General features: G+C 52.1%; 1 protein-coding gene across 1 annotated transcript; it reads right to left on the bottom strand.

Moving 5' to 3' along the window:
* Positions 1-5,667: 5,667 nt before the first annotated feature.
* LOC122054978 lies at positions 5,668-6,045 on the bottom strand. Its single transcript, XM_042616383.1, has one exon. The coding sequence runs from the start codon at positions 6,043-6,045 to the stop codon at positions 5,668-5,670; it is 378 nt and encodes a 125-aa protein (XP_042472317.1).
* Positions 6,046-9,578: the final 3,533 nt, after the last annotated feature.

Below are 9,578 nucleotides of genomic sequence, written 5' to 3' on the forward strand. Positions count from 1 at the left end.
AAGTACTTTTATAGGTTTCGTAAACAATGCAACATAAAGAACATTAAATTTCAGTTGTAGCTAAATCTGTCAGGATTCTTTTTCGACACGGGAGAGAGTCGATGGGCTCGGTGCATCTAAGAGACGAGGTGCTACGGAAGAGTTTGCCGACAGATGAGAAGGGCACACGCAACGGTCCGAGGGATGAGAAGTCGGGGAGGAAGTCTGCTCGAGGAGAAGGTCGAAAAATGGGTTCGGGTGAACCGTATTCCTGTTGGCCGAAATCACCCTAGCAAATGGAATAGCAGAAGAGCCAAAAAGGAGTTGTGGAGCTACTGGAAGCGCCTCTATTGGAGTTAAAGGCGCCTCTGCGCCTTTCAGTGGGAAGGCGCCTTCAACCTTGATTGAAGGTGCCTTCAATCTGGCAGATTTGAACATTGCTAAAGATAATGTTTATCCTTGGCAGATATAGTTATATCCCTTGAAGGTGCCTTGAGCCTCTATTGAAGGCGTCTTTAAGCTACGGATGAGATTCTATAGGAGCTATAAAAAGACCCCTGAACTTAGGAAATAAGTAACAACTTTTGTATTAATTTCTTAGCTATTTTTTTGAGCTTCCAATGAATATAAGAGGCTTCTCCCCCTTCAAAGAAGATCTTTAGTGCATCTACTTGCCTTACATTAACAACCTCCCAGGTTGTAATCAAGTAACTCTTTTGGCCTTGTTTTTTTTGTTGTTCATTTATTCTATTTCTTTTTACACTACTAATCTAAGTTAAAAGTCGAAGAAGGATTTTCTTAAATAGCCAGTTCACCTCCCCTCCCTCCGGCCTACCTGGGCCAACACATACTCCTTCTCCGGTAAAAGCTCCTATACTTTTTGATCCTGTCCGTGCACTGAGTCGATGGAAACTGGGGACGTGTCGCTCTCTACTGCTCCCAGGTGATCTTCACAGCGACATAAGCCTTCGATAAACCTGCAACAAAGTCGGGCCGGGAAGGGATTCCCGGCGACGACCTTCCGACGCTCAAGTCAGGCAATGGCGAGAAGAAACAAAGGCAGAATAGAGACTGTGGCTATAGTAGATCAGGAGAAAAATCATACCTCCGTCGAAGTCCAGGGGTCTTTATATAGGACCCCGGAGAGGTGCATGCACGTTTCCTAAGGCGTGCACGTTCCTCAAAGCATACCTCAGAATGGTTGTGTTAGAAAAGCATGTCTGACGTCATACCGCAATTATCCGAGCATATCTCTGTCATGGCAGCGGAAACTTCCTCCGTACGATCCTTGGTACGGCCCGGCCGCCGACCATGCTGCTTGTTGGCGGCAGACGTGTTGAGAATGATATCACTAGCTGCCCCTTTTGTCCTCTTCTAAGCGCTTTGTCTATAATTGGGCCGGACGGGCGGATTGCACGGCCCCCCGGGTGCCCGGGTATACACACACCTCGGATCGGGCGAGTCGGCCGCCCGGCCACATACTCGGATGGGGCACCAACTAGTTGTTCTGCAGCTCAGCAGAGCAGCTTAGCTACTCAGCATAGCGGTTCCTCTATAAAGGAGCTTGTGAGCGTCGGAAGCTCAACCCGAGGTCGAGCTGTCTTCATGCCGGCCCAGGGTCTACTAAGGCCGGTCGGCCAGGAGACTTCCTCCCTGCTCAGCCGGACCTTTGACTCTCCCATGTCATTGACCCCTTCCTCCGTGGGCCACCGATCCTTACCACCGGATCACGTGTCTTCCCTTCAAGTCTAGTCGAAGGAGGCAACAAGTCCGACTGACTGGACCGTTGGCTTGGTGGCGCGCCTGCCACTCGGCTACCGACGTTAGTGTCTATCCGATCGGGGGCTACGCAAATGGGTGATGCCGATCGGCGCGTCACAGTTTGGCACTTGGCAAATTTTGTTTGTCGGTGGTTGTCACGCCGCTCCGACAGTGGTCAATGCTAGTATCCCTAGAAACTCCTCGGGATTTGTGCAAATCAATGCCATTAAGACTGAGCACGCAACCACGCCTGCATAATGGTGCTCATTAAATGTGACCTGTGAGCGGATGCCACGTGGTCGCGCAGCCATCACCGCTCGTTCGAGCTGTCAGGGCTGATGTGACCTTTGACTTTTCGAATTCGACGGTCGGATTCGCTCCTCGGATCTCGTGACCTGGATCAGAGGGCTCCGGTCGATTGAGCCCAACGTTTATAAGGGCATCTCCTCTTCCCCAGTCGCTTCGCGTTATCGCGTGTGCGCATCCGAGGGCTTCCACTTAATCTCGTTCAGTGTTTCGGCGAACTCATTTCTCGGCGCTCCGGTGATCCCTAGCCTCCTCCTTCGGTCATATCTTTGTAAGGCTCCCTCGCCCCTCTCCTTTCAGTTCTTTTACGTTTTTCTTTGCACTCTCGCCGCATTCGTGCCCCCCCCTTAGACACTGTTCCGGCCATTCTTCTCCTTAACCTTTGTCATCTCTTGCTTCGGCCCCTATCACCAATGGCCAGTTCCTCTCGCCAGTCCAACCTCGCCCCTGGCCTCTGATATACCACCACAGAGAGCCGTTCCGACGAGAGGGATGTGCTGAGCCTCACCCAAACCTTCGAACTTCCTTCTGACCATGAACTAATACTAGCCACCCCCTCCGATCGGTCACACGACCCTCCGATCGATACAGTTTGCTTTTTTCGGGACCAGTTTATGGCCGGTCTACGTTTTCCTATTCATCATTTTATCCTTGAGGTTTGCAACTACTTCCGCCTCCCGCTCGGCCAACTCGTCCCTAACTCCTTTAGGTTGTTGTGCGGGGTAGTTGTCCTCTTTAGGTTGCACGACATCCCCTTAGTCCCCAAAACTTTCCACTACTTCTATTATCCCAAACAGTCCGAGTGGGGCACTTTTCTTTTCCAGTCACGGATCAGTCTAGTTTTCTTTGACAAGATGCCGACCTCGAACAAACATTGGAAAGAGAACTACTTCTACCTTCGTTTTCCAGAACGGTCATCTTTCCGTACTAAATGGCAGACTACTGTGTCGAGCCCGCCGGACCTCGGTAAATACAAGAGCCAGCTAGATTACCTCCACGCAACCAATTTGCTGGCCGGGCAGAGATTCAACCTCCACAAGCTGCTCTACGAGGGGGTGCTGTACATATTCGGATTGAGCCTGATCCGAACGAAGCTTCCGAGCAGCATGGGTAAGCGTTTTCCTTGTCCTCCTTCCTTTTGGTCTAACTGATGTATTCTTCTTTTATGCAGATGACATCATGTGGCGTGCCAAGACTACTGATCGGATGAGGTTGAAAGCTGCCGAGGTAGAGGCGGCGGCAGCTAAGGAGATGGCCGATCGGGGAATCGAACCGGTTGGATCGCACGAGGGTGAAAGCGAAGAAGCTTCGCAGTTGGAGAGTTGGTCGTTCAGATCCCTACAACTGAAACGATCGGCGATGCTATCTCGTCTGCTGGACATCCGGTGTCAGAAGACGCGGGGCACTCAGCCGAGGACTCTCCACTAGTAATATGCAAACGGCGCCGGACGGACCTTCACACCCACTCAACTACATCTATGGAACCGGTGACAGAGCAGGTCGGCGCCCCCTTTGCAGCAATCACCCCGGCCCCCGCTTCAGTCGAGGCCATCTCTTCGGACCGAACTCCCTCCCAGCTTGACCTGCCTGTGGCTTCCCTTGGAGCGCAGCCCGTCTGCTCCCAGCCACGAGCTCCTCTTCGGCTTAGGCGATCTGGTATAATCTTCGCTCCGCTCGACGAGTCGTCCGGCCGCTCAGCCTCAGCTCAGTCGGATCCGAGTGACCGTCGGGTGGTTAAGGCCATCCTCCATCTCCCTACAGAAGATTTTCTATTAGCGGCTGATCGGCCAGTTGCCCCGGAGCATCAGATCACTAAACATGGACCGCTCGCCAGAATATGGGAGGATGCGAGGGCCCGAGTTGCCATGATGAATCCTGGTCAGCTCGGGGATAGCCACTTGCAGCAAGCTACTGGGATATGCCCCTCAACCTACTATATGGCTATTTAACTTGGTTCTTGATATTATTTCATTTGAGCGCAGAACTGGGTGGAGAACATCGCGGTCAGCAACCACCTGGATGTGATGGAGGAAGAGTTAAAGAAACTTCAAATTTCCGGAGGGGAGCCTGCTCAGAGGCCTTTGTATGCCACGCTTCGGTCTGAACTGAACAAGACAGAGAAACTACTTGCGACCGAGCGGCACAAGTCTTCTGGTCTAGAAACCAGGGTAGCTGGGCTTGAGGCCCAGGTGAAATCTCACGACCAAGAGATTAAGCTGGCGACCAACAGAAAGAATAGGGTCGTCTCCGATTTAGAAGCAAAGAATGTGCAGGCCCGAGCGCTGGAGCAGCGCGTTCAAGAATTGGCCAACCTGCTATCCACCGAGCGGGAAAACCGATCGGCTGTTGAAGCTAAACTTCAGGAGATAAGAAGGATCTCCAAGACGCTCTCGAAGCTGCCCGAGCTGCACTTAAAGAGTACCAAGACGGCGAATCAGGCCGCTTCGCAGTAATGAAACAGAACTATTTCCGCTCGGACGAATTTGGCGAGAAGTTTAGTGATTGGCTAGTCCTGGCCTTTGAGGAAGCCATCCGGGCGACAACTATCTATCTGAAGGCTAAGGGTCATCTCCCGGAGATGACCTCTATACCTCCCAAAGACATGGCCGGCCTGCTAGAAACCATCCCCGAGCCCATCTTTGATGTCCTGGAGTGAGGAGCGTCTTTAGCTTGTCTTTGTCTATGTTTTGAAGTTTCATCTGTATGCTCGTCGTTCCGTGAGTTAATATTATCCACTTTAATCTGACTTTTAGCCTACTTGTCTGTGTATTTTTAGACGACGAGTCAATATAAAACTCCTGATTCTGTTGATGTTACTTCTTCGAACGCATTCTTTTCTAGCGACATTCGGTAGTCTTCGGGCCGGGGGGTTTATAGTCGCCGGTCCGACTCTGGGATTTAACTTCGCCGCTCGACGATCTTCGGGCCGGGGGGTTTATAGTCGCCAGTCCGACTCTGGGATTTAACGTCGCCGCTCGACGGTCTTCGGGCGAGAGGTTTATAGTCGTCGGTCCGACTCTGGGATTTAACGTCGCTGCTCGACGGTCTTCGGGCCGGGAGGTTTATAGTCGCCGGTCCGACTCTGGGATTTAACGTCACCGCTCGACGGTCTTCGGGCCGGGAGATTTATAGTCGCCGATCTGACTCTGGGATTTAATGTCGCCGCTCGACGGTCTTCGGGCCGGGGGGTTTATAGTCTCCGGTCTGACTCTGGGATTTAACGTCACCGCTCGACGGTCTTCGGGCCGGGAGGTTTATAGTCGCCGGTCCGACTCTGGGATATAATGTGGCCGCTCGACGGTCTTCGGGCCGGAGGGTTTATAGTCGTCGGTCCGACTCTGGGATTTAACGTCGCCGCTCGACGATTTTCGGGCCAGGGGGTTTATAGTTGCCGGTCCTACTCTTGGATTTAACGTCGCCGCTCGACGGTCTTCGGACCGGGGGATTTATAGTCGCCGGTCCAACTCTGGGATTTAATGTCGCCGCTCGACGGTCTTCGTTCAGCATAAATTGTTCCTTTGATTTTACTCCCGCGACCAAAAGATACAACAGGATTGAACATTGTAAGTTACAATGGCACACCTTTCACCCAGCTCGGTACGGCTGGAGGTGATTTGCGCTTCACGGTCGCTCTAGCTTCCATCCATCTTCATCATCGAGGTAATAGGCGCTCGAATGGAACTTATCTACAATCTTGAACGGCCGGGCCCAAGGAGCTCCCAGCTTGGTCACGTCGTCGACCGGCTTGACTTTCTTCCAGACGAGATCGCCGACCTGAAAAGATCTGGGAATTACCCGTCTGTTGTAGCTTTGCTTCATCCTCTGCCGATATGCCATCAACTGAACGACGACTTTGGCTCGCGTTTCGTCCACCAAGTCCAGCTCCAAATGCCTCCGCTCAGCATTGTTCTCGTCGTAGACTTTGATCCGGTTGAATTCTTCCCCGACTTCTACCGGGACGACGACTTCTCCACCGTACACCAGGTGAAAGGGGGTCATTCCTGTTCCCTCCTTGGGCGTTGTTCGGAGCGCCCATAATACTCCGGGCAGCTCGTCTACCCAACTGCCATCTTCATGGTCGAGCCGAGCCCGGAGAACTTGTAAGATCTCACGATTAATGACTTCGGCTTGCCCGTTACTTTATGGATATGCTACAGAGGTGAAGGCTTGCTGAATGTCGTACCCCTCGCACCATTCCTTGAGCTGCTGACCCGAGAACTGCCTCCCATTATCGAAGATGAGTCGTCGCGGGATGCCGAACCGACAAATGATATGCTGCCATATAAATTTCTTGACCATTTTCTTGGTTATTTTAGCTAGTGGCTCGGCTTCAATCCACTTGGAAAAATAGTCCACTACTACTAGCAAGAACTTTTGCTGTCCGGTCGCCATTGGAAATGGTCCCACAATGTCCATGCCCCATTGATCGAACGGGCAGGACACCGTGGAAGTTTTTAATTCTTCCGCGGGACGATGTGAGAAACTGTGGTACCGTTGACAGGATAAGCATGTGGCGACTGTCCGGGCGGCATCCTCCTGTAAAGTCGGCCAAAAATAGCCGGCCAAAAGAATCTTCCTTGTCAACGAACGACCGCCCGGATGTCCGCCACATGAGCCTTGGTGCACTTCTTGCAAAATGTAGTCTACATCCTCCGGGCCGACGCATTTAAGCAGAGGCCTGGAGAACGCCTTTTTGTAGAGCTGGTCACTAATGAGGACGAACCGGCCAACTCTTCTTCTGAGCAGATGTGCCTCCGATCGATCGGACGGCGTTGTTCCGGACTTCAGAAACTCTATTATAGCCGTTCGCCAGTCATTTGGAAATGTGAGTCCCTCCATCCGATCGATGTGGGCGACCAAGAACACTTGCTCGACTGACTGCTCAATGACGATTAGTGATATCGAACTGGCCAGCTTAGCCAGTTCATCTGCAGCCTGATTGGCTGCGCGGGGGATCTTTTGTACCACCACCTCTTGGAAACCGGCCCTTAGTTTGGCGAAGGCTTCCGCATAAAGCTTTAGCCTAACGTTGCTTATCTCAAATGCTCTCGAAAGTTGTTGAGCGGCCAACTGTGAGTCTGAATGAATTAAAACATTGCTAGCTCCCACATGCCGAGCAGGCTGCAAACCTACTATAAGTGTCTCATACTCCGCTTCATTGTTGGTTGCTTTATAGTCCAACCGTACGGATAGGTGCATTCGTTCTCCGTGGGGGGAGACCAGCAGCACACCCACTCCACTTCCCTGCCGAGTGGACGATCCATCTACATACACCTTCCAGGTGGCTTCGGGCTCGGGATTTGTACCTCAGTGATGAAGTCTGCCAGCGACTGCACCTTGATTGCCGTTCGGGGCTAATACTGTATGTCAAACTCGCTAAGCTCTATGGTCTATTTGATCAGCCGCCCGAACGCCTCAGGGTTCAATAGAACTCGGCTTAAGGGGCTATTCGTCATGACGATGATCGTATGCCCCAGGAAATAGGGTCGGAGCCTTCGAGCGGCTAGAATAAGTGCGAATGCAAGTTTCTTAAGACCAGTGTAGCGAGACTCAGCATCCTTTAGAATGTGACTAAGGAAATACACCGGCTATTCTTCGCCGTTCTGCCGGACTAGCGCTGAACCGACCGCATGCTCGGTTGAAGATAAATAAATGCGGAGAGGCTCGCCGACAGATGGCTTAGCTAATACAGGTAATGAGTTTAGGTAGGTCTTCAATTCTTCGAACGCTCGGTCACACTCCTTGTCCCATTGGAATTTGGTTGCCGGGCGCAGGATCTTGAAGAAGAGCAAGCTCCGATCGGCCGTCCGGGAGATTAACCAGGATAGCGCTGTTATGCGGCCCGTAAGGCGCTGGACTTCCTTCAAGTTTCTGGGCGGTGGCATATCCTGTAGTGCTTTGACCTTGCTAGGGTTGGCCTCAATGCCTCACTCGGTGACTATGTAGCCTAGGAAACGACCACTTTTTGCTCCGAACAGGTACTTCTGCGGGTTCAACTTGATTCCGTACGCTCGTAATGTCTAGAAAGTTTCCTCTATATCTGCACAGAGGTCGGCCGCTTAGAATGATTTAATGAGTATATCATCAACATATACCTCTAGGTTTCGCCCGATCTGCTTCCGGAACACCCTGTTCATGAGTCGCTGGTACGTAGCCCCTGCGTTCTTCAGTCCGAACGGCATGACGTTGTAGTAATAAGTGTCGTCCGCCGTGATGAAACTGACCTTCTCTTGATCCTCCTGGGCGAGTGGCACCTGGTGATAACCCTGATATGCATCCAACATGCATATCAGTTCGCACCCGGCGGTCGAATCCACCATTTGGTCAATCCGGGGCAGCGGGTAAAAATCCTTCAGACACGCCCTATTCAGGTCACGGAAGTCGATGCAGACTCTCCATTTGTTTCCGGGCTTGGAGACTAGCACCACATTTGTGAGCCAGCTTGGGAACTGCACCTCGCATATGTGGTCGGCCTCTAGAAGCTTCTCGACTTCCGCCCGTATTATGACGTTCTGCTCGGCACTATAGTCCCGTTTTCTCTGCTTGACGGGCCGAGCATCCGGCCGGACATGTAGCTCGTGCTGCGTGACGCTCGGCGAGATTCCTGGCAGCTCGTGCGTCGACCACGCGAAGACATCATGGTTTTGTTGGAGACACCTGGTCAGCTCCTCCTTCTGGCTTGCCTCCAGGTCGGAGGCTATGAACGTCGTGGCCTCCGATCGAGCCGGATTAATCTGTACCTCCTCCTTTTCTTTATAATCAAAAGTAGGCAGCTTCTTGGTTATAGTATTTACCTCGATACGGGGGGCCTTCCGAGCGGAACTCGCCTCTGCTCGCACCATCTCCACATAGCAACGCCGCGCTGCCAACTGATCACCTTTAACTTCTCCTACTCGGTCTTCCACGAGGAATTTGATCTTCTGGTGGAAAATTGAGACGACTGTCCGAAACTCGTTGAGAGCCGGTCGGCCCAAAATGACGTTGTGCGCTGAGGGAGCGTCCACAACGATGAAGTTAGCAGTCCGTGTCCTTCTGACTGGCTCTTTCCCAAGCGAAATGGTCAACTTAATCTGACTGACTGGTTGAACCTTGTTACCCGTGAATCCGAACAAGGGTGTGGTCATCGGTAGTAGCTCCGACCTGTCGATCTGGAGCTGGTCGAACACTTTCTTGAAGATGATGTTGACCGAACTCTCTGTGTCAATAAAGATGCGATGAATAGTGTAGTTTGCTATTACCGCTCGGATGATGAGGGCGTCATCGTGCGGCACTTCGATTCCCTCGAGGTCGCATAGAACAAAGCTGATCGCCAGCCCGCTCGCCTTCTCTTGGCTGCATCCTACATCATGTATTTCCAGTCGTCGGGCATACGACTTGCGGGCTCGGTTGGAGTCACCACTGGTTGGCCCACCTATGATGATGTTGATTTCCCCTCGAGCGGAATTACTTCTATTTTCTTCCTCCCGAGCAGATAGTCTAGCTTGCTCGTGGGAGACTCAAGGGTTGGCCCTTGGCTGGTGTTGTTACTGCTG

Source organism: Zingiber officinale, chromosome 3B, assembly GCF_018446385.1.
Source record: "Zingiber officinale cultivar Zhangliang chromosome 3B, Zo_v1.1, whole genome shotgun sequence".
In the NCBI taxonomy this organism is placed as follows: domain Eukaryota; kingdom Viridiplantae; phylum Streptophyta; class Magnoliopsida; order Zingiberales; family Zingiberaceae; genus Zingiber; species Zingiber officinale.

Excerpts from the sequence above, each read along its gene's own strand:
- LOC122054978 (XM_042616383.1), bottom strand. The coding sequence starts at position 6,045 with ATGACCCCCTTTCACCTGGTGTACGGTGGAGAAGTCGTCGTCCCGGTA.